Below are 25,717 nucleotides of genomic sequence, written 5' to 3' on the forward strand. Positions count from 1 at the left end.
TGGACCTAAATGTAAAATGCAAACCCATACAATTTCTAGAAGATAATATAGGAGAAAATCTAGGTTATCTTTGGTTTGGTGATGACTTTTTAGATAAAACACCAAAAACATGATCTGTGAATGGAAAAAAGATAAGTTGATAATGGTTGTCTAAAGGGCAAAATTGATGACTGAACAATGTGTAAGTGGATCTCTATTGCATAATGTTTGGTCAAAATTGCAACTCAATACATTACTTCGTTTAATTATAGAAGTACATATTAGGGATGCCTGGGTGGCTCAGTGGGTTAAGCGTCTGCCTTCGGTTCAGGTCATGATCCCAGGGTCCTGGGATTGAGCCCCTCATCTGCCTCCCAGCTTAACAGGGAGCATGTTTCTCCCTCTCCCTCTGCCCCTTCCCCTGCTTGTGTTCTCTTGTGCTCTCTCTTGAATGAATAAATAAATATTTAAAAAAAAAAGAATACCGCAAAAAAATTATTTAAAAAAGTAAATATTAGCTTCATATAGATATATAGATTCACCCCATATTTATTATTATTTTAAGTGGGCTCCCAATACGAGGTTTGAACTCATCACCCTGAGATCAAGACCTGAGCTGAGCTCAACTCGGTGACTTAATGGACTGAGCCACCCAGGTGCCCAACACAACTCTGCAATTTTAGTCATTTTGCTTTTCATGTCATTATTAAAAATAGCATTTCAAAATAATTTCCTGTAATATCCCTTTGAATCAGTGACAATATGCTTTGAATATTTTTCAGTTGTTTTTTTTTTTCTTTTTAAGATTTTATTTATTTATTTATTTTATACATATAGAGAGAGGGCACAAGCAGGGGGAACGGCAGGCAGAGGAGAAGCTGAGTCCCTGCCTAGCAAGGAGCAAGTAGCCCAAGGGGCACTCGATCCCAGGACCTGAGCCAAAGGCAGACATTTAACCAACTAAGCCACCCAGGCATCCCTCAGTTGTGTTCCTTTACCAGATATATTGGTACCCGGGTACGTGGAGTCTTTTTCACAAACCCCTCTTTCCACGTTGTTTAACATTTTTCATTGCTTATTTTGAGATTATTTCAATTTTCTATAGTTTGGTATTGTGGTAAATGTGGTGTTTAGTACTAATTTTGTACATATATTCAAAGATTTTCCAATAATATGTAATGTTTAGAAATGTTAAAATGAAGTTTACTTCTTTTTCCTCAAGTTATAAAATGGCTTTCTACATATTCCAATCTTGGATGACTTGTCATCTTTCTCTTCCCTGTACAAAGTGAAGAATTCATCCATTTGTATTATATATATAAACATTTGTATATATAATATATAATATTTATATTACATTATATTTTATGTAACATGTTTGATATTTATATATTAAATATATATTTCTTTATATATTTACATTATTTACATGTATTTAAAACATGCCACAAATCATTATCTTAGGCAACATTTAAACAATTTTGTTAAGTAATAATGCAATAGGTGTTTTAAATTTATCTATAAGATAGCCATATGCTAATTTTAAATTATGCTAAATGTGAATGTGTGAATAATAATATATGTACTTAAAGATTAGTGCATACAGAATTCAAAGATAATAAAAAGTCTTTCCACTCTTTTCTTGCTTTGGAATTTCAGATACTAGTGACCATATTAAGAAGCAGAGATAAAAGAAGAAAGCAAGAAACAATTGGAATGCTAGTAAAGTAATCCTCTACACTGCCGCAATTTACAATAGAGTGTTATATATAGAAATAGATCAGTCATTGTTTTCAAGCCTGCTAAATAAAACTGAACTCTTGGAAAGGCATGGCACTTGACCTTTCCCGGTTTCACCAGCAGTATTTAAACTGGTGCAAGGCAACACACTTGCAAGTGTCTTCTGTTGACATGACAGATTCTTTTGCTAGTTCACACAATGTTCAAAAGGCACAGGTCCCTTGCTTCGGAACGCAAGAGAGAAATATTTTCCCGGGGAGTTACACGGTCCATGCTGAGGAATGACTTGAGAAACTTTCACTGTTTGTCCCAACTTGTGCTCTCAGCAGGGCCTCTAAAATCAGCTCCAGTAGTGAAACATGCAAAAACTGTGCACTTTGAGATTGAAATACTTGATGCTCAAACAAGAAAGCAGATATGTATTGTGGATAAGGTAAGTTATATTTGCTCATTAAATTTCTCTTACCTGCCCCAAAGATTATTGATCACTTGATTTAATGCTGACAAAGTTGTATGAAAATATATTCCTGGCTTTTAATGTTAGTTTTATGAATGGTAAGATAGATACTTCATAATTGTTTCAGTGAAGATATTTATTGTGTCTTTTGTAGTCAGTTTAAATGGTAGCTAGTAATTATTAGGTTCTGGTTTTTCTTGCTAACTTGACCATTGTCTAGAGGTAAAATTTCCAGTGCTCAACTTCTCAGCCTACATAACAAAATTTCTCTCTCCATGTACTTCATTATATATTCAAATTATCATAGAGTTTTATTAGTGCTCATAGAAAATAGCAAGCAAAAGGTGCTAAGTTTACTAAAAAATGATATTTAGCATATATGATAAAGTCTAGTCATTTAAAAATTATTTAGAGTTAATTGTCTTGAAAAATGAACATCTCACTTTTTATGAAAAGTTTACTTATTTCAAAATTACAATGTATAAGTTCCTAAAAAACAGTCTTGCTTAATATGTTACACTTCTATATTCATATCACAGATGTTTCACTCGGGCAAGATAAGATACGTACTTACCTAGGTTAGAAAATTAAGGCCTAAATATATGTGTACTTTGTGGATATATAATATTTAAAACATATTCAGTTTTTCATAAGTTTGAAAGGTCACTAGCAGTTTAATTTATTGTGAAAGATTGATATCTTTAAAAACATATCTTCATTTACTTTGTTATAAAATGTTAAGTTTTTTCTATTGTTCTAAAAATAAAATTCAAACACTGATTTCATTTAACTATACTCTACCTATGATTCTAGGTAAGAGGGAAAGAGACAAAACTGTTTACTGCATTTAATTGCAGACCGTACATACTTTCTTACTTAGAAATTATAACACTATGACCAACCTATTAGTTGGCTGATATTAACTTTTATTTACAGATGGAAAGAAAAGAAAAAGAACTTTTACAAGTTCATACAGGTCATAAGTGGAATGCAAGAGTTTCAAAACTATTTCTATGCAATTCCAAATCACATTCTTTTTCTATAGTACAACTAGAATCATATATAAATGATGAAAATGTGTTACTAATAGCAGAATTTTAACTTATGAATTTCATGCATGTTACAATTTACTTCTATTTTAGAATCTCAATAAAGTTTTTGGATTTTTTTTTTATATCATACAAGAATAAGTCAAACAAAACAAAAAATCATCCAGAAGTTGCTGATGTTTGCATTATGTCACTTTTGAAAATTTAAAACTTATAAGAAAAATACAATGAAATGAAAGGAAATAAGGTAATGAATGGAATGGATATTAAACTGGTCAAGGATTCCCAAAGACCAAGATTCTAAAATGGGACTGGTTTTTGTGTCCTTTCTGACATGTGTCTTAACCTTGATGCAAAATCCACCTTAAAGTAATGAGAACCTGCTAATGGGCTGCAAATTATTTTTCCCATACATTTAAATTTTGATATTGAGATTGTATTTGAAGGTAAAGACAAAGGTTTATATTTTCAGTTATTTCTTAAATTGCAATAAATAAGTAAGTAAATAAATAAATAAATAAGCATGCAAAAAGCCAGCATTCTTTAGCGATAAGGATTTGGCTTAGGAATTTTGGTTCAGAAAATTTTGCTTGCATTTGAATGGTCTTGGTAATTGCATCTCCAGTGGCAAACTTTGGGGAAACTCAGTAGGCCAACTAGGGGATTACTTCTGGATTCCACACCGCCTTTATTGCACAACGACACCGTGTGATGTGTATCTTACAACACAGAAGTGTTTGACTTGTCAGGAGAACTGGATTCTGTTTTGTCTAGTTTTTGTTTTGTAATTTGATAAATCGTCTCAATAACGCAAGACATTTAGAAGAAAAAAATCTGGATTCATGTACATTTTTTTGTTCTATGACTCCCAGAAGTTCAAATTTGTAAACATGGGAAAGATTGATTTTGTTTGTTGTTCAAGATGCTGTTTTTCTTTGACAAAGTAACAGCTATTAGCAGCAAGGTCATGTTAAGTGCCTTTCATTGTGCTTGGCACTACTCAGTATACTAACTAAGTGTTGCTTATGACTGAGTCCCTATCTTTCAGTAAGTACTGTGTTATAAAGCGTAGAAATTACAGGTCGTGTTCTTTAGAACTAAGTATATCTGGACCAAATCCCTGCTCCATCAATCATATTTATCAAGGCTCAGGCAAGTTGCTGAATTGATGATCACCACCACCTTATTTAGAGAATAGGGTAATAAAATCTATTTTGTAAACTTAGACTGAAAAGTACGATTAATATATGCAACATGCTTAGCATGTAGGGATAAGATATATATATAAGATAAGATATATTTTTCTTAGTTTTAACAATCACTTAGATAAAATTAACGTGCATAAATATTCAAGAAAAAATAAGTGATGAGCTTTGTGATACTGGCACAGAGTTTAAATTTAACTTCTTGATAATTGTCCATTGACATGAATTGTTATAATGCTTAGGTTAGTTATAAATATTCAAAAACCTTGAGTGGAATGTATGTATTGTAGTAATACATGCTGACCTCTAGTAGAAATTTAGTTTGTATCTAGATACTATAAGTTAAATTTCAAAATGGACAAGGTACCTACTAAAGATATTCATGAAACAAAGCACTGAGAGAATTCGTGGGGTTAAAGAAGATATACTGAATCACGTTCTTTTACTTAATGTCATACACACACACACACACACACACACACACACACACACACCCAAAAAGAAACAAGCCCAAACCTGTTGCCTTCACTACCTTCTCCAGCTTCTGCCCCATTTCTCTGATTACTTTCATCCTGTTCATATTGTAATATTGTCTCTTCTCATTCTATCCTAAACCTACTCCGTTCAAACATTTACCTCCATAACTTGTCAGAGTTTGAACTTGCCAAGATCGCCAGTGAGGCGGTGGTAAATTCCTTGCTAAATCCAAAGGTCAATTCTCACACTTTATTTTAGTGTATCAGCAACATTTGTTACTGATAAGCATGTCCCCGTTATTAAAATACTTTTTCTATGTGAGTTTCAGGATAATAGACACGTATTTTAATACTTATTTCGTTGCTTCTCCCTTTCCTCTTGCTGCTGCTTCATCATCTGACTTAACTAGGATGGACTGTCAGTAACTCGGTCATCAGAACTTCTCCCCATTTTTAGTCATTCGCCTTATTGTGTCCCATAGCTTAGAATATGATCTATCGATGACTTATAAATATTAACTGCAGCTTCTCCTTTTCTCCTGAACTGCAAATTCATTTATTTATGTATGTATACATCTATGTATGTATCTGTGTATCTATTTACTTATGCATCTATCTATGTATCTATTTATGTGCTACCTACCCATCTATACGGATGTTTACTAGACATCTCAAACTTAGTATATCTAAAACTGAGCACCTGGTCTCACCCCCAGATTTTATCACAGAGTTTCCCAAGTCAATAAGTGGCAACTACATCCTTCAAATACCTCAAGCCAAACACTTAGAGACATCATAACTCATATCTTAATCTCACACCCCACATACAATCCATCTTCTCGTGGTACTTTCAAATATATCCAAACTGACAAATTTTCACCACCTCTACTGCTAGCACTCTTAAATCTTTCCTCTAACTTCTGTTCTTAGCACCTTCAGTATATCCCTTACATAGAAACCAGGACTGGTATGTTGTTATACCAAGTCAGATAATACCATTTCCTATGTAAAATTAGTCAGTGTCTTCTTTAGATCTATTTAATTGTCACTTTTTTTTTGGAGGCTTTTGTTAACTACGTTTTTCAAATTGTAAAATCTGCCAGTATTCTCTATTACTCTTCCCTGTTCTATTTCTTTACTACTACTTAATGCCCTCTAGCATACTGTTTATTTTTCCTTTTGCATTTTGTTTATTATTTGGAGTACTCCTGGTATGCCAGCTTCACAAGATCTGGGATTTTTTTTTTCATTCCTGTATATCCAACATTTAGAACAGTGGTTGGCACTAAGACAGTATTTAACAAACACACACAAAGAAAGTGTTTAACTAACATGTATTGAATAAATGATGCCTGTTCAAGAAAGTGTAGTTTTGACAATGCACTCATGTTTAGCAGTGATAGTTTTGGGATGAAGGAGTAGGATATTTGAAAGTACTTTTTTGCTGTTTTCTAAATAAAATTATTCTTGAAAAAATATCTTCACAGAAAAAGACATTTGATTGAATCATTTCCTTGAATGCTGAAATTCTTCCTGGTTTGCTCCCAACAAAGATGTGTAAAATTTAACTTTGTATTAGTGTACAATTTATTGACAGCCATGTTCAGATTATAAAGAGCTAATAAGTTTTTCATAAGGCAGACAATGAAGATGGGGATATTTATTTAACTAATTCAGTTACGTCCTCTATGTGATTAAAATAATATGACTAACCAAGGCTGATAAGATGGAGAGCTAACTTAAAATGTAAATATCATTCTTTTTTTAATTGGAACATAGAAAATATATGAAAAATAATTTTTAAAACTTCAACAATGAGTTATTTTCAGTTGCTCACTATCCCTGTCTCACTTCTATTTTGTAAAATGTCAGAAGGTTATCTAGTGATATATTGATGATTCAAGAGCACAGCAAGGACTCTAAAATCTAGGATTGATAAATGTTTCCAATATCTTCCCATTCTTTTTTCTTTAATCTTTTCTCCAAGGAACTTGACCTCAAGAGCCCTCTTTCTCCTATTATTTTATTTGCTCTATGTCAAAACTTTAAAAAGCATTTCAAAGACTACTTGTAGGAGCACACTTACTGTGATGAGCTCTGGGTGATGTATGGAATTGTTGAATCACTCTCTTGTACACCTGACACTGATAAAACTTTGCATGTTTAAGAAAGACACTTATAAATAAAAGAAAGCAACTCAGTAATTTTCCAATCCTTCTAATGGTAAAAATATCAGTTTTTACCAGAAAATACTGGAGAGAATTACTGGGTAATCAGACTGAATAAAATTGCACTTTTAATACGTTAGTTAGAAATTTTGAGAATTCTTAATTTCTAATATTGTCATTTAATATTTTACCTTGAGCAGCATGCACCTAAGCATATATATGCCTCAATTTGCTCATTTATAAAATGAGAATGGCATCTGTCTTAAAATATCCTCATGGCAGGTTTTAGAATTTCATGTGTATACAAATGGCAGTATCTTATTTTTCTTCCATTCCTCTCCTTCCTCCTCCTCCTTCTCTTTTTTTTCTTCCTCTTTTCCTCCTCTATCATTCATCTCTTCCTCCCATCCCTGTCCCTTTTTTCCTTCCTTCCACCTCAGCCCCCTTCCTCTTATTTCTTATTGTGAACATATGAATCTGACTGTTTTTACTTTGTGTTTGGACATAATCCAATACTCTGCCCTTTATTATCATTTATTGTAAAAAGGATTTAAGTATTACTATTCATTTATTTATAAAGGAAGAACAGTGGCACAGAGACTTGAAATGAAGAACTTAGTGTGCATTAGAACCAAGCTTTGAACTGGCCAATATATGTTCTGGGCTTTGCTCTTAACTACTGCACACTACCACTTAACAGATACTGATGACTAATGACATTAATGATGCTAATGATACCAAATTCTTATGTTCTCTTTAATTTCATGATTGGGACAGAACATCTGAGTCTGACTCTGACTTCTGATACAGACAATGTGTTTTAGGACAGAGGTGCTCTTTTCTTTTTTCTTTCTTTCTTTCTTTCTTTCTTTCTTTCTTTCTTTCTTTCTTCTTTCAAGCACCATCTTCTTTTTTTTTTCATGTTTTACTTTATATTTAAATTTATTTAGTCAACATATAGTGTAGTATTTGTTTCAGAAGTAGAATTTGTGACTCAGCACTTACATGTAACACCCAGCGCTCATCACAAATGCCCTCCTTAATACCTATCACCCGTTTGGCCTATCTCCCACAACCCCCCCTCCAGCAACCCTCAGTTTGTTCTCTGTAGTTATGAGTCTCATTTATGGTTAATGATTTGCTTCTCTCTCTTTTCGTTTTTTCTTTCTTATATGTTCACCTGTTTTGTTAGAGGTGCTATTTTTGAAGAATGTCTATTTCCCTTCCATTTGATGTGAAAGAAGTTTCCAAAGCTTTGTTTCTATTTTTTATATGCAAACATAAAATAGCATTAATTAACATTCAAACCTAGAAATTAAAAATATCTTTGAAGTATCTTTAATAATAAATTAAGCAACAGATATGCTTAAAATGTTTATATCATTAAAAATTAAGGAACTGAGATAACGATTCCTCCCCAAAGAGGTAGTTAACATAATCATTTTCTATGAGCCCAGAGGAGCCTCAGTGCCCACTCCTCTTTTTGGATATACTTGGAAATTCCATAATACGACATGAAATTCTAATTTCAAAAGAATCAGTGTACTTTGATCTTAAAATATTTTAGTATCATCTGTCCTGACTTAGATTTCTCTCAGAAAAAGTGAACCTACTATATTTAACAAATACATACTGCCGTGAGAGGCAATGTGGTGCAGTTGTTTATACACAGAAGTCAGACGTTTGTGTCTGCATTTGAGCTGTGCAAATTATTAATGTTTTATCATCTTAACATGTTACTTAACTACTCTAATTCTTGTTTTTACAAGTAAGGTAAATACCAAATCAAAGTAAAGTAAATATCTATCTTCTAGGAGAATCTAGGGCTTTTATATTCTTGTAAATATGAAAAATACAGCAATGTGTACACCACAGCATTGGTTTTCCATAAACGAATGCTGTATTTTAGATAGTGGCAGTACATCAGTAATATTATTCCTCTGATGTGGAAAAATAATTAAATTAACATTTCTATTATAACTGTAAGAATTCAGTCATTTTTTATGACAGTCATTATGATTCCTTTCTTAAATGATTAGGAAGCATTAGAATTAGGATGTATGGTCACAGGGGCCATGTTCGTAGCATGTTTCCAGCATCCTATATCCAACTATCATACCCCAAATAATATGCCCTGGGTACTTGTACCATGATATATCATGAAAGATGCCAATGGATATATAAGCATTGGACATCAATAAATAGTAGAGAAAAATGAATATACTCTAGAAAACTATTCATGAATAACATTTATAAAATAAGTATAAACTATTAGGTGTAATCAATTAAATTATGTCTACATTTTTCCATTTTCCAAATATACCACCATGTAAGAATACTGTTTTTGTTTATGGTGAAGCTACAAAGATGTTATTTTATCTCCTGTTGTCTAGTGTTTTATTACATGTTCAAGATAATGCATTAACTGGACCAGATGCAATTCTTATTCTCATAGATACTATTCTTTCCAGTGGAAGCCAAACACTGTATAAGTAATGTTAAGTGCAAAGATACCTACACAGTGAGAGGAAACAAGGTAATCTGAGGTGGTAAACAAAGGGAGATAATCTGTGAAACAGGAGAATCTCTTTGGAGGAATGATGTTTGTGTGTGGCCCAGACAGTGAATACAATGGAAGAGAAATAGGAGTATATGACAGACGCAGGAGATAGAAAGAACAGAACTTGTTTGCTTGTAAAAAATAAGAGCCAGGGAGGATGCAAGTATGATGTTGAATTGCTATTTGAGAAACTGAGATCCTGAGAATGGTATAATTTACTAAGTCCTTTTTGTTGGCTTTTATTTGTTTGCTTCTTCTTTTTTTCTCTTTTTCAAGTTTTTATTTAAATTCCAGTTAGCAAACATAAGGTGCAATATTAATTTCAGGTGTGAAATTGTTTGCTCTTTTGTTTTTGGTGCAGGCAAGTAGAGAAGCAGGTAGGAAGCAAGAACTCAGTTTTATTCTCTTTAAGTTGGAGGTCTTTTTGAAATACCCAAAAAGAGATAACCTGTAGGCATTTGGGTATGAAGATCTAGAACTCAGAAAAGTGGTCATGTTTAAATATGTAGATTTGGGAATTACAAATGTATAGGTGGTTCTTGCAGCCATTGTAGTAGAGAAGATTAAAATTTAGAAAGAACAATATAATAAATAAGGAAAGAACCAGCAATAGAGGCCTAAGGAATTCCAATATGTACAGATCTTAAATAAAGGGGGGATTGAAAAGGAAAATAAGGAGATGTTTCCGGAGAGACAGAAGAAATATGGTAACTTTTTACAGAAACCTAAGAAGAAATATTTGAGTGAGAAGAGAAAGATCAGTAGATGCAGCTAAGAAGCACAAAGAAATACTATAAGTACCCCTTGTATTAAGTGGGATAGTATTCATTGTTTAGTTTAATCAGACCAATTTAGGTACAATGATTTGGGGGGAAATCCAGGCTAGAATGGGGATGACAGTCTATGGGTAATATGAAATTTGAGTTTCCTTTCTTTTATAAGGCAGCAGAAGTCTTGAAAAACTTCATGGTCTCAAACTCTTCATTCTTCAACTCTGTATTGACTCGAAGCCTGATTCACATAGTTTGGTTTATTTTTTTACCCTTTCTTTATTATTCCATTTTTAACATTCTATATTACTCATCAGCCCCACCAAAATACTGTAATTTCGATTCTTTGAGTCTGGGTAAAATTTGATTCCTCTGCCCTGAGTGTTCTGTCACAATCTTCTTTCTAATTCACATCCATTCCTCATGAACAAATTGAGATGACAACTTTGTGTGCCCCTTAGGATCCCCGATAAGCTGATATGTTATTTGTCCCAGCAACAGTTGGTTGAAATTTCCATTATATAATCTAGTAGTTAGAAATGAGCTTTTGTAAGCGATCTTAACAATTTGAAAGATTAATTTTGTGTTTGTTCAATCAAATGATTTTTTAAAATAAGAACTATAATTAGTTTATCCGTATTTCATTTTTTCTAACAATTTATTTCATTGTATTTTACAAATGTATGATAGAAGTTCTTAAGGAGTGGTATTTTGTCCTACATAGCTTGGGAAGCATTGAACTGCATGACATGGAAATAACCTAAATGCTATCGTACAATAAATATGTCTTGGATGCAAAATTAGAGCATTGTCATAGCCAGACTCCTCTTGGATTTAATTCTAAAAATTGTATGTTCTTGACAGACAAGGTAAAATAATAACTCCTAAATATTTGAATTGTAAATATAGAACAAAAATACAGCTGATTTAGCAAGTTTTTAGATCAAAGAAAGTGAATAAACCATGTTTTCCTTGGAAATGTAAAGAGAGGGTGAAAAGAGAAATGTTAACCACTAGGGAAGAAAATTATGAGGGGACTGTTATACTATTAAAAGGAATCCTGTTTCCTATTAAGTCAAGGCTAAATTAAGATAGTTAATTTTAGAAACACATGTTTAAAAATGCACGTAAGACATAGAGAATAGTCTATGTAAAGAACCTAGCAATGAAATTGTGACTACCATTGACCTTTGAGCAATTTGGGGATATGGGGGACTGACCCCCATGCAGTTGAAAATCCATGTTAGCTTTTAACTCCCCAAAACTTAAGTACTAATAAACTACTATTGACTGGAAGCCAATAATGTGACAGTTGGTTAACACTTATTTTGAATATTATATGTATTATATATAGCATTTTTACAACAAAGTGAGCTAGATAAAAGAAAATTTTATTAAGAAAATCACAATGAAAGGAAATACATGTACAGTACTGTACTGCAAAAAAATCTCTGAACAAGTGGCCCCACATAGTTCAAACACGTGTTATTCAAAGGTCAAATGTATATCCAAGAAAGACATGTTATTCAAATTAGACAAATAATTACTTAATGAGTAGCTATTATACTTTAGATTACTTGAGGTTAAAAATTAAAAATATTTCCTTACCCTGATATATATGAGTCAAATTGGAAAGATACATTACACATTTTAAAACAAATTATAACATAGGAAATAGCATATGCAAGTTTAACACAAATTATATTATGAAGGCTAGGGAAAGAATACTTTTTCACCTGATAAGGGCATGAGGATGAGAAAAAACCTCAATTGAGTGGAAGGAGGCACTCAGAAGGATTTTAAAAATACATATGTTACAATTAATTAGCATGGGTGAGTTAGAAAGAACATCCCAGGAGGGCACCTGAGTGGCACCGTTGGTTAAGCCTCTGCCTTCGGCTCAGGTGATGATCCAAAGGTCCTGGGATTGAGCCCCGCATCAGGCTCCCTGCTCAGAGGGGAACCTGTTTCACCCTCAGTCCCTTCTCCTGCTTATGCATGCATGAGCTTTCTCTCTCTCTCTCTCAAATAAATAAATAAAATTAAAGAAAGAAAGAAAGAATGAATGAAAAAAGAAAAAGAAAGGAAGAGAGAAAGAAAGAACATCCCAGGAAGAATTAACATATTGAAGGTATCACAATCCCAGATTTCTACTACAAAGTGGCAGTAATCAAAACAGTTTGGTAATAAATAAATAAATAAATTAATTAATTAATAAAATAAAACAAACAAAAAAAACCCCAGTATGGTATTGGCACAAAAATAAACACAGATCAGTAGAACAGAATAGAGAGCTTAGAAATAAACTTACAGGGGCGCCTGGGTGGCACAGCGGTTAAGCGTCTGCCTTCGGCTAGGGCGTGATCCCAGTGTTACGGGTCGAGCCCCACATCAGGCTCCTCTGCTATGAGCCTGCTTCTTCCTCTCCTACTCCCCCTGCTTGTGTTCCCTCTCTTGCTGGCTGTCTCTCTCTCTGTCAAATAAATAAATAAAATCTTAAAAAAAAAAAAGAAATAAACCTACACTTATGTGGTCAATTAATCAAGGACAAAAGAAACAAGAATATGCAATGAGGAAAGGACAGTCTTTTCATAAATAGTTTTGGGAAAACTAGACAGCTACATGCAGATGAACGAAACTGGACCACTTTCTCACACCATACACAAAAACAAACTCAAAATGCATTGAAGACCTCAATGTAGGACCCTAAAACATAAAACTCTTAGAAGAAAATAGGCAGTAAACTCTTAGACATTAGCTTATCAGTATTTTTCTGAATCTGTCTTCTCAGGCAAGAGAAACAAACGCAAAAACAAAACAAAATAAAACAAAAACAAAACAAAAAACCCAAAAAACAATTAGGACTACAACAAACTAAAAATCTTTTACACTATGAAGAAAACCATCAACAAAACAAAAAGGCTGGGGCACCTGGGTGGCTCAGTTGGTTAAGCATCTGTCTTTCGCTTAGGTCATGATCCCAGAGTCCTAGGATCCGGCTGCGTCTGGGATCCTGCTTCTCCCTCTCCCTCTGGCACTCCCCCTGCTTTTGCTCTGTCTCTCTCTGTCAAATAAATAAATAAAATTTTTAAACAAAACAGAACAAAACAAATACAAAAAAACCCCCCAAAAACAATTAGGACTACATCAAACTAAAAATCTTTTGCACTATGATAAAGCCATCACCAAACAAAAAGGCAACTTACTGAATGGAAGAAGATATATGATATACCCAATAAGGGGTTAATATTCAAATACATAAAGAACTCATACAACTCAATACAAAAAACCCAAATAATCCAATTAAAAAATGGACAGAAGCCCTGAATAGACATTTTCCAAAGAAGATATACAGTCAATAGACACATGAAAATATGCTCAACATCACTAATCATCGGGGAAATGCAAATCAAAATCACAATATCACCTCAAACCAGTCAGAATGGCTAGTATCAAAAGGACAAGAAATAACAAATTTTGGTGAGGATGTGGAAAGAGGAAACCGTCATGAATTATTTGTGGGAAATTAAATTGGTGCAACCAGTGTGGAAAATAGAAATACCATATGATCCAATAATTCCACTACCGGATATTTACCCAAAGGAAACAAAAACATTAATCAGAAAAAAAGTATGTACTCCTATGTTTATTGCAGCATTATTTACAATAGCCAAGATCTGAAAGAAACCTGTGTCTGGGAATAGATGAAGGGATATAGAAGATGTGGTACACACACAAAGATGCAGTGCACACAAGCGCCAGAATATTACTCAGCTATGAAAAAGAATGAAATCTTAGCATTTGTTGCAACATGGTTGAAGCTAGAGGATATTTTGCTGAGTGAAATACATGAGACAAAGAAAATACCATGTTATTTCACTTATGAGTGTGATCTAAAAAACAAAACAAAGAACAGAAACAGACTCATAAATTCAGAGAACAAATGTGGTTGCCAGAGGGTGGGGTGATGAGCAAAATAGGTGAAGGGGATTAAGATGCACAGACTTCTAGTTAGAAAATAAGTAAGTCTTAGGGATGAAAAGTACAGCATAGAGAATATAGTTAATAATATTGTAATAACTTTGTATTGTGACAAATAGTATCTACACTTACTGTAGTAAACATTTCATAATGTATATAATTGCCCAATCATTATGTTGTACACCAGAAACTAATATAACTAACAAGTATCCTGGGCTCTGCTTTGGTTTTGAAGGTACTCAGCCACCTCTCACACTTAACCAGCTTGGGACATTGGGCAATGAATGTCCTTATTTTTTTTTTCCCTTAAATTTTACTGAAACAAGCTATGTCACTGGAGTCATCTGAATGAATGCCATCTAGTAGGGATTTCCGTAAGGAAATGTCTATGGCCCAGAGCCTTGAATATTGCTAACAAATTAAAATCTAATTTTAATGTAAATGTAAAATATACAATGTAAAATGTAATGTAAATCTAAAATAATAAATGTAAAAATAATATAAAATTTTCACATCATTTAAATATATTAAAAACTACAAAATGAAGGAAGGTTTAACAAAATTTTCACACTGTAATAAAATGTTGAAGTTAATTGAAGTTAATTTTTTTTTCCTTTCTTTATGTCCATATAACCCATATTTGGGGGGAGTAAGTAAAAAACAATTTAAATCACATATAAATCATTGGGCACATCTTTAGGACACACTTGAGCTTTAAAGTAATAAATATATACACATATATTTCTAATTTAATCTTTACTAGACAACACCCTTTATGTAACAAAATGGAATAATTATGTAATAAATATACCGTAGTTTCTATCAAATGTGGTTATGGTCCACATAGTTGAGACAAATGTATATATCCGGGTAAGATAGAATAGAATGTGGCATTATAGGTAAAGGGAATATGATATACCATTACTATTTTATTTCAGTCAGGTTTGATTTAACAGGGATTTTGCTGTTTGAACTTGTTATGAATCAAGGCAATCTTCTGTATATAAACCTGTTATGAATTTGTCAAATTAACACACACTAAGTGGAGCACAGGGTGCCAGATGGTGAGTCAAGGTTTGGCAACGGACCACAAGAGAAATGAAAATAGAGAAGTTTATTACTCACAGGTTCTGGAGGAAGTATCCAGCGGGCTTCAAGGAGATACATGGGGAGGTGAGAGAAGACAGGGTGCAGATATAGACAGACAGGAGCTGAGGCACATGCCTTTATTAGGGTGTGTGAGTGGAGTGCTAGGGGTTCCTGGATTAAGGCTGAGTTGTCAATTCAAACCAAAAAAAGGGGGTTTGGTAAGCCCCAATGAAGTCTTATCTTAGGAGCACATAAATAAGGGTCATTGGGAAACAGAAGAGACTGTTAGTCCCAAGGGCTGTTGGAAAAGTCCTATCAGAATGGACATTGACTTGTGACTCTGAGGGCTGCTATCTTGGGCATGTTCTTGTCTGAAGGGCTAGTGTCAGGTGAAGGTCACTGCAGGCTGCTTGGTCAAACAAACAGAAGCCAAAGCAGCAGTATCTTAGCTTAGCTAAACTCTTGACAAAACCTGAAGATGAGCAGAGTGTATTAGGTATCAGAAAGTACATGATGAAGGAGTTTTTAGTTCTTTCATGATCTAACAGTTCAAACAAAAAAGAGATTAAAATTTGTGCTTACATAATGTATTTCTGAGAAATAATTTTGTTTTGGTTTTTGTGTTTTTCTTTGATTCTTTTTTCAAAATAAATAATGATTTTATATTTTAGGCGTGTATCTTGTCCAGATTAACATTTTACTGGTACTTTTGGGTAGCCCGATAAAGAACTATCAAAATCATTACTGAACATGTTGTTGTGAACTTAATGTTACTTAAATACAACATACTTTTTTTTAATTGTTCCTTTTATAGACCTTAGTGTTCAAAATTATCCAGTAACAACTTTCTTTCCTGTACTATTACTCGTAACATTAGTATTTAACAAATGAGAGTAATTTAAGGTAACATTAAGAAATCAACGTTCCATTTTTTGCTTTTTTTTGTTTTTATTTAAAGGCTACAGGGCAAGAGGTCTGAAGGTATAATATCGCAGAAAGTGGAAACACATTGATATCACTTAAGAATTAATATCCTCATGATACACATTTGTGCTTCTTAACAACATAGAATATAGCAGTGATGAAATTTATATTTCTGTTAGAATATGCATAATTATTCATAAATATGAGTGACCTGAACTTTTTGTATGTTTACATTGCATCTTACCATCTGCTGTGAAAACTATGCTATGTGTATGGCTATATGGTAAGAGCTCAAAGGTTTGGAGGCAATCATTATTTGAAGGTGATATTACCCTTAACGTGTGTTCAAAGGATTATCAAGTTCCTACAAGAATATCTTGCAAGGGCAGAACCCTAGAATATCACCTTTCTCTTCCCTTCCTCCCTCCTTCCTTCTTTCTTGTTTTTCTTTCTTTTCTTCATATACATTGAAGAATACCAATCTTCCACTGTAACAGACCTGGGAGCACCAGTGTGAAAACCAAACCAAACCAAACCAAACCAACAATATACATATATACAACAACCAAACAATATACTATATCTATATCTATCTATCTATCTATATATATAGATATACATATTCCCTCCTCTTTAGATATTCTCTGTGTTTTGATGATAATCACAGGTAAGTAGTCCAACACAAGATAATATGACACAAGCCAGAATAGAGGCATGAACGACGTGCTGAGTCCAAGTGGATGATTTTCTTTTTCACTGCAGAAATAGAGAGCGGCTTTAGAAACCTCCTCCAGTTATAAACAGTCCCAGCACACTGACGGATCATCCCGAGGATATCTCTAACAGTAAAGGGCAATCTCCTAAAGTAGAAATTATCTCCCCTAAATGCCTTATATCCTCAGCTTTTCAAGCTTTAACTGGAGGCATATAGCTATAGAGACACCTCTGGAGAATTTGGGAAGGAAGGCAAAGATGAATTCTCTACCCACTTAAGAGTTTCAAATGTGCAAACTTTTCGGGCTCTGTAACATTAGTAAGTTATATTTTATCAGTGGATTTTTAAACTGGCAGTCATCAAATAATTTTCAATCCCTGTTGATCTACTGGGACTCAACTAAGTAACCTGAGCCCACCAGTCTGTCACCATATAAAGCCTATGAATGTCACACTCATTTATTTTCCTATGAGAAGTTAGTTCTCTCTCTAGAGAGATGTATTGTGAACTGCCTATTACATCAACATATTGGATATTTTATTTGAGAATTGATCTTACTCTTAAGTCAAGAATGCTGTACCTCTGCCTTCTTATAAACTAATCATTTTAACATCATTTTGTGAAAAGTGTGAATTAATTATCACCTGTCTTTTTTCTTATTGCAGTTCAAGTTTCCTTATTACACATTTCCCTGCCTCCAAAATGAACATTTAATATTACTTCATGTTTGGGTGTTTCTGACTTTTCAGTTATTGGCTATTTGATTTCTTAAAAATAAAACTGTAATGTACTTGTAATTTCTTTTAACAAAACATTTGATGAATTACTGGCTATATAACTGAATCCTTCATTTGTCAGTACTGGTCTGTGTGCCATTGAATATCTATTTATTATCTGTTTCTCATTAACTTCATTTAATAAAATCCATTTGTAATCTGAATTTAATTTAGTAAGGACTTTAACATAGAATCCCTGAGACATTCAGAAGATATGTTACTTCTTTTTTACAGATAGGAAAATTTCAAAGAGCTTTTCACACTAAAGTTCCTGAGAAACTACTTTTGCCTTAAGAGACATTTTATGTAGAATTCTTTTAACTTGACATTATAAGAAGCATAGAAACAGCAAAAACAGCCACAAACCCTGAGCTGTTGACGGCTAAAATGAAATCTGCTTCATTTCAAAATGAGAAGAAAAAAAATCAAGTACATTTTCCTACAACTATATAAAAAAAAAAGAGATCCATAAATGTACTTATTTGCTTTTACTTTCAATCAGCATTTCTGGCATTGCATAGACATAATATCTTTTTAAAAATTTTTTATTTGAATTCGGTTTAGTTAACATATACTGTATTATTAGTTTCAGGGGAACATAATGTCTTCTTAGACCTTTGTTTTCAATAGAATTCCTATAACTTAAATTAATGGTCCATGTAGATCATGATTTAAATATGTAAGTACGATTTCACTAAAATACTTAATTTTCAAGCTATTTCTTCTTGCGTCTATACTGTGCTGTAATAGAAAAGAATCTGGACTCTCAGCCTGGCTCTGCTCCTGCACACAATGACACCATATCCCCTCTGCCAGATTATGTCTCTTCTAAATACTCACATCATCCACCATCGCATGCATCCTAAAAGGAGGGATCAACATGTGGAGTACCATAATACATAATGCATGTGTGATGGAATGTGCTATTTTTTTCAGATGGATCCCTGCTGTTGCCTCATGGTTATTCATTTGGGAGGCTGAAGACACTAACACTCAGTCAGCAAGTGATTGCAAGATGATCAAAGTGTTTCTATCAGTAGAGAATTCATGTGTGGAGTTAATTCTTTAATGAGCTGACAGAGAAAGTCTCACCTTAGTTTATCAATCTGCTTCAATTCTCTAGAATTTCTCCCTGTCTGTACTACATTCAATCAATCAGTAAATCGTTTTATTCTATGCACAATATATCTCTGAACTTTAATATCCTAGTTCAAATCATTATCACTTCTAACATACCGACTGGTCTATGTGGGTCTTCACCAAACACGCATGGTATATGTAGCAAATCAGTAAATATACCATATCTTGTGCTTATAGCTTATACATGTTCCACAGCATCACCAGGTGAAATAGAACTAGGAATTTGTTATTATAAGTGAATACATTTATTATTGCATTATCATTTTAATTGTCACCTAGAGACTGTTCAATTTACAGAAGCCAGATTGATTCTTTTAAAACTTGAGTTATATCACTGCTCTGATGAAAACCCTCCAACAGCTACATAGATCACTCAGAAGAAAATCCAAGCTGCTCTCCCATGTTCTAGAAGGTTGTCCATTACTTTCCAGCTTCGTCTCTCCGGTCATGACTTTAACCACACTGTTCTAACTCACTCTGCTCCGAACACACTGGCTTGCTTGCTGTTTCTCAAGTACTCTGGATGTGGTCCCTCAGGGTCTCTGTCCTTGATGTTACCTCTGTCTGGAATCTTCTTCAAGCAATCTGCCAAGTTTGCTTTTAGCTTGGGCTTTTGCTCATATACCTTTTCTTTCCTATCAGAATCATATTTCTTCTTTCCATTATTCTGATCTCTTACCTTCTTTATGTTTTCTTTTAGAACTTATTATCCTCACATATATTACATATATATTTCTTTATTCTGTCTCATTTCTTAAATATTAGTTATAATTGAATATTAGTTCAATGCGTGCCATTATGTCATTGTATTTCAGAAAGTGCCTTCAGGTATAAAACTGCTTGTATTTAAACCAGTTCTGCTTCTCATTAGCTATGGGACAGGACACAGATCTCTTAACATCTAAGTGCATCAATCTCCACTCTGTCAACTGGGGATAACAGTACCTACCTCTGGGTTGTTAGGAGCTCACATGTTTAGAAAAGTACCTGGTACATATAAGATACTGCGTAAGTGCTGGCTATTATTTTAAAATAAAATGAGAGAGAGAAGAGAAAGAGAGGGAGTTTTTCCTCTCTGACACAGAAAATTTACTGGTACATAGTTGGTGCTCAATTAATACTTTTGAGCTCCACACATATTTACCATATCATTTTAGTGGCTAGCTTGGATCCTCTTATGTTATTAAATACAAATGTTGTTTGCACTTGTATAATGGCTAATGATTGATTTGTATAATAAATATCCAAAATATAATGCTTGGAATGAATATTATGAACAGCAAGCCATGACAGTGAATACTTTCTCAAGTGTTTTTTTTAAATCCATATTAATTAAGTTCCTGGTTGTGTAACTTCAGGAGGACATTCATATTTCATGACCGCAATTTCTTCATCTTTTAAAAAGTCTCAGTGTCATTTACTTCATAAGGTAGCTTATGATGACCAAGTGCTATCTGTATAGATCATAAAGCAGTGCTTACAACGATAAACATTCAATACATTTTCCTCCATTCCTCTACCTTCACATTTTTCACCCCCTCTGCTATGTCGTGTACCACGGTGAAGAACCAGGCTATTTGCATTCAAAGTCCATTCTTGTAACTTGTTAGCTGTGTCACCCAGATAAATTACTTAACCACTCAGAGTCACAGTTTTCTTGTATGTAAAATGAAGATAATAACATTATATCTAAAACCATAAAGATGGTATGTGAATTAAATTACTTAAGAAAGGTAAAGTTCTTGGAATTGTGATGGACTCTTATCAAGCATTCAGTGATGTTAGTTATGACTGCTAGCAGTATTCTTAATTGTTTTCAATGCTAGTTCTCCATTACATATTAATTTAAAACAAAAAGGAGATAAATGCTTTAATTACAACATTAGACTGCTAGCAAACACGCTTCAGTAGTGAAAAATGATAATCTGTATCAAAATAATAGACGAAAGAGTATCAAATAGTATATATCAAGCATTGAAATTGATCTAAGTTCTAGGTTTCAATAACATTCCGTTTCTTTAAGGTCCATAGTAGCTGTTTAGGACGCTTTATGTCCAGAAGAGAAGTGGTAGAACTCCTTACCTGTAATACACTTTTTTATCCCAGTTTCATGCTGTATTTGATGATAACATTTTGTTTACACTTAAAATTGTCTGCATTGGTATCATAAATGATATGGTTGCCTTTTCTACAACTAAGCCTATGAGAAAAGTGCACTCTAGAAGCCTATGTCCTTCAAAACTATTTTTGAAAGAAATTGATTAAAGTTATTTTTAAGAAATGCTGGCTGTACAACAATGAGGAAAATGATGCTGCCATGGCTTATAGTCATCACTTTTGTACCATGAGGAACCGAGGCTAAGCTGTCTGCCATATTCATTGAAAAATAAATTTTGATTGTTATTTGCAGTCATGATTTTATGGACACTATACACTTCTTGACATGCTTGTGATAGAAGTAATTTTATAATTCATGTAAAAAATAGTTGATCTTGTATGGAATTATTGAATCACTATATTGTACACCTGAAACTAATATAGCACTAACTGGAATTAAAATAAAAACAAAAAAAAAACAAAAAAGGAATAACAAAAAAAATGAAATAACTGAAAAAAAAACCAAAATAGTTGATCTTATATTTATTTTACATTTGATGATCTGACCAATTTTATTTTTCTCATGTGCCCAAGAAACTAATGTCTTGGTCAGGGATGGAAAGCATACACCTTATGTGAAGGAGGGAAACTGAATTATATTTCATATCCTATCTCCCCATCACCCCACATACTAAAGGAACCCTGTATTTTCCAACTACTATAATACTACAATAATGTTTAAAATATATAACATATAACCTATCTAAATATCTATATCTATCCATCAAGAGGATAGATATATAGATGAGGACATGGTGTGTGTATTTTGAAATGTAAGGGATAGAGGGCCAAATATTTGATGATCAGAAGGGTAAACTGGTAAACATTAGTGCTGTTTATTAAGAATTTTTGGCAAGTCCTCACACAGGAGATTGGTAAAATTAAACTTGCCTACTTCTTTGAAGTTACTTGTTTTGTGCTGTGAAATGAGGGTGAGAGGCATGCATTTATTTCCGGAGGGAAGCTTTCAGAACCTAATCTAATTTCACCACCTTTTCTTTTTTAACTCCTTCCTTGGAAATCAGCAATGTTCCATACGATGTCTGCTTCTTCACTGTAGATCTAGAGTGAGGAAAATGTGCAGTAGGTCCATCAGCCAGTCTGTGATATACATGCAGTGTGTGTGAAAAATAAGCGTGTGTTGTTTGAACCACTTTTTGTGGCACAACCTATTTTAAGAAGTGCATTCAATGAAACTTGAATTAAAATGATTAAAACTTTGTTAAAAAGATAATTTAAATGTTAAAAATTATTTCATGATTTTCTCAGTTCTTTACTAAAGATCCTTTGTCATTAGAAAACTTACAACAAAGAGAAAGAGAGAACAGTTTTCTATATTACTGACATGGAATATTATTCAGTAATCAGAAAAAGGAAATTCTGTGATTTACAATAACATGGATAAAGCTGGAGAGCATTATGCTAAGTTAAATAAGTCACAGTGAGAAAGACAAATACTGCATGGTATCACTTGTATATGGAATTAAAAAAAAAATGAACTACTAGAAACCGTAGAAAAATATTTTCCAGGGGTTGGGGCATGGGGGAAATAAGGAGAGGTTGGTAAAATGGTACAAAATTTCAGTTATAAGATTAATAAAGTCAGAGAATCTATTGTATAAACTGATGACTATAGCTGATAGCACTGTGTTGTATGATTGAAATTTGCTAAGAGAGTAGAACTTAAATGTCCTCACCATAGACAAAAAAAGGTGAGGTGACAGATGCGTTAATTAACTCAATGGGGGAAATTCTTTAACAAACAATATATATGTATATCAAATCCTCACATGGCACATTTTAAGTATCTTACCATTTAATTTGTCAATTATACCTCAATAAAGCTGAAAAATATATCATAAAAATATTTTAGTTATGGTCTGAAGATTACTTATTAGTAAAATAGTATTTGTGTACTCAGAACTTCCTATCCATTCAAAGTAAAATATATGCAGTATATGTAAGTACGTATTCCATTTGCTAATGTAAAACTTTCCAATGGAAATTCTTAGAGCAATATTTTTCACTTTCCTAAATTAATCAATCTTAAAATATGGTTCTCCAGGATAGTACTCTTCCTTTGGCCCCCAAAACGAGGAACAAAAAGCTCATGACAGTTAGCAAAACTGCACTACATATTTTGCCTGTATGTGTGTGTGTTTTCATGCCTCTGTATTTATTCATTTCTATTCAATTCATCTTTTATGCTGTTTTTCTGTGTCTTTACTGTTGGACACATTTCTTTTCTAAACGAAGTTTACTGACAATTTTTGGTTTGTGCATTGCAATTAATGTCAAATGAATTTCAAAGAGGTTGTTGTTTTTCCTTATCCTTTAATTTTCATTTCTTTAAGCAGGATAAGCAGTATTCTAAAGACATCTGTTCATTTCAAGGAGTTCCTGAGAAAGTAGCTAAAATTTAGTTCTTATCTGTGTAGGTGGCGAATTCAAGCAAATCCTAGATTTCACTTAAATGTGAAAAGCTTTTTCAAAATCTATCAGTTTACGTTGTTGGATAAAGTAATAATGACCCAAAACTCAATCATGATCAGTTGGAATTAGAAGTAAATTTTTGATTCAACTAACAAACACCATTTGCCTTGTCTACTTAACATTTTAAGATTAATTTCCTCTAATGAGAAAGAAACATTAATGAAGAGAATTTGAGGATTTCAGATGTCAGAATACTTATGTCTCCCATCTGCAAAATTAATTGTGATTTATAAAAGTGAACAAATTATTGTGATGATAGTTTCTCTTTTTTAAGAGGTATTAAATCTGGCTAAAAAGTAGAAGTTATTATGAATAAACTTCCTGATGAAGCAACAGAGACATCGATTTTAGTCATGAGAAAGTCTTATATACTCTATTAATTATCATCTTTTCCTCTCTGTGCTCTGAGTACAACTGAAGGGCTGAAGGAGTTGATCAAGCACAGTCTGGTGGTTAATTGAGCAATACTGTCTGAATCATTTAATAGTTAATTATTTTTTTTCTTCTGTATTTGACTAAAATTGCTCCAGCTAGGGCAGTTCTCAAAGATTTATTCAAAATCAGCACTTTTCTAACATGTGAAAGTCAAATGCAATTTTTAAAAAGTAAGTTAAAAATTTTGTTAAAAGCTTGCAATAACAACCCATTTCCACATGTAGGTTTGAGAAATAATCTTAGTTTTGAAAATTAACAAATTCAAAGAAAAAAATGCATATATCAAATTAGAAGACTTTCTTTTAAATTATTCTAGTAAAGTATATAGCTTTTCCACAGAAACCTACTTGAGGAAGACTTTTCATACCAGATTTAAAAACTTGTTTTCACATGACTTTGCACTCACAGCTTTTTTTTTTTTTATTTCAACAGAAGTGACTTTAAACATGATTACCTGCTATATGGTGCACTAGATGTTGAAACACATTAGATGTGTACAACAACACCAGGTCATTGCCCTCAAGGACTTCAGAGATGTTTAGAAGAACTAGCATGTAAAAACAAGATAATATGTCTTCATCAAGTGATAGCTGAGCAACAGCGAACTCTAAGGAGTTATTGATCATGAAAATTACTTGTTTTTCCAAATTAGATGGCCCTTGAAATGAAGGGTAGACAAATAATTGAAACTCTGGAAATAGTATGTGGATTTTAGGCATCCTTGTCGGAGAAAGCAACATATAAAATTGTTTTGTGATAAAGTAACGATAAGATAAAATCATGAACAATGTTAAAACAAAGCGCCATGTTTTAAAAAATATAATTCAAATATAAAAGTTAAATTATCAACATTAAAATGAGGTATAATACATTCAAGTATATAAATATATATTACCCTCTCTAAAAACAGTTTTATAAATATTTTATGACAACTTCCAAACAAGAGCGATGTTACCAAATATTTGAAATTTTCATACAGATTCTTTAAGGTCCTTTTGTTATTTACAGCACTACCCAAATGGGAATTAATATCATCATTTTGTGCTTAAATCATAGAACTTTTTATTCAGTAAACCATATGCATAGAAGAAATGAGAAAAAAAAATTTCTATGAATAGCATAGCACACCCTTGGTCTATTAATCAGAGAGTGGAATATGGTAAAATCAATGCACTCATTTCTATACTTTTAATATTTAATTGAATATTAAATATAATATAATTATAATAATGTTAATTAGAACTGCCTAGAGTGTTTTTATGTGCCATCCTTTATGCAATTTTATTTTTCACTTTACTCTCCCAAAATAGGTGTAAGATTTTAGTATAGCAATAAAATACATAATGAACACAATATTCTATATGTGTTTAGTGATAGGAAATATATTTTCTTGTATGGTCATGGATATGTCCTTTGCTATAGATCTTGAAGTATTGTTGGGTTTTATCCATAAGCCAGTGAAAAGGACCAGAGGTAGAGAAAAATTTCAGTTTGCAAGTTTGATATGAGCAAAGTCAGGCAGTCAAAAAATGTTGTGATGGCTTGAGGTGTTTAAATAAAACTCTCGGGGGGGAGGTTAAGATGGCGGAGGAGTAGGGGACCC

At 32.9% G+C, this 25,717-nt stretch overlaps 1 protein-coding gene across 4 annotated transcripts in view; it reads left to right on the top strand.

Annotated features, from left to right (window-relative positions):
• The first annotated feature begins 1,865 nt into the window (after positions 1–1,865).
• The window catches only part of TECRL (trans-2,3-enoyl-CoA reductase like), a 110,440-nt gene continuing 86,588 nt past the window's right edge, over positions 1,866–25,717 (top strand). For all 4 annotated transcript variants that reach the window (XR_004628858.1, XR_004628860.1, XM_034671742.1 and 1 more), the window contains exon 1: positions 1,866–2,152. Coding sequence is in view for 2 of the 4 variants with exons in the window: in XM_034671742.1 (XP_034527633.1) it covers positions 1,919–2,152 (234 nt within the window). In the remaining 2 variants the exon portion in view is untranslated. The remainder of the gene's footprint in view (positions 2,153–25,717) is intronic.

The sequence above is a fragment of the Ailuropoda melanoleuca genome, chromosome 11, assembly GCF_002007445.2.
Source record: "Ailuropoda melanoleuca isolate Jingjing chromosome 11, ASM200744v2, whole genome shotgun sequence".
Taxonomy (NCBI): Eukaryota; Metazoa; Chordata; class Mammalia; order Carnivora; family Ursidae; genus Ailuropoda; species Ailuropoda melanoleuca.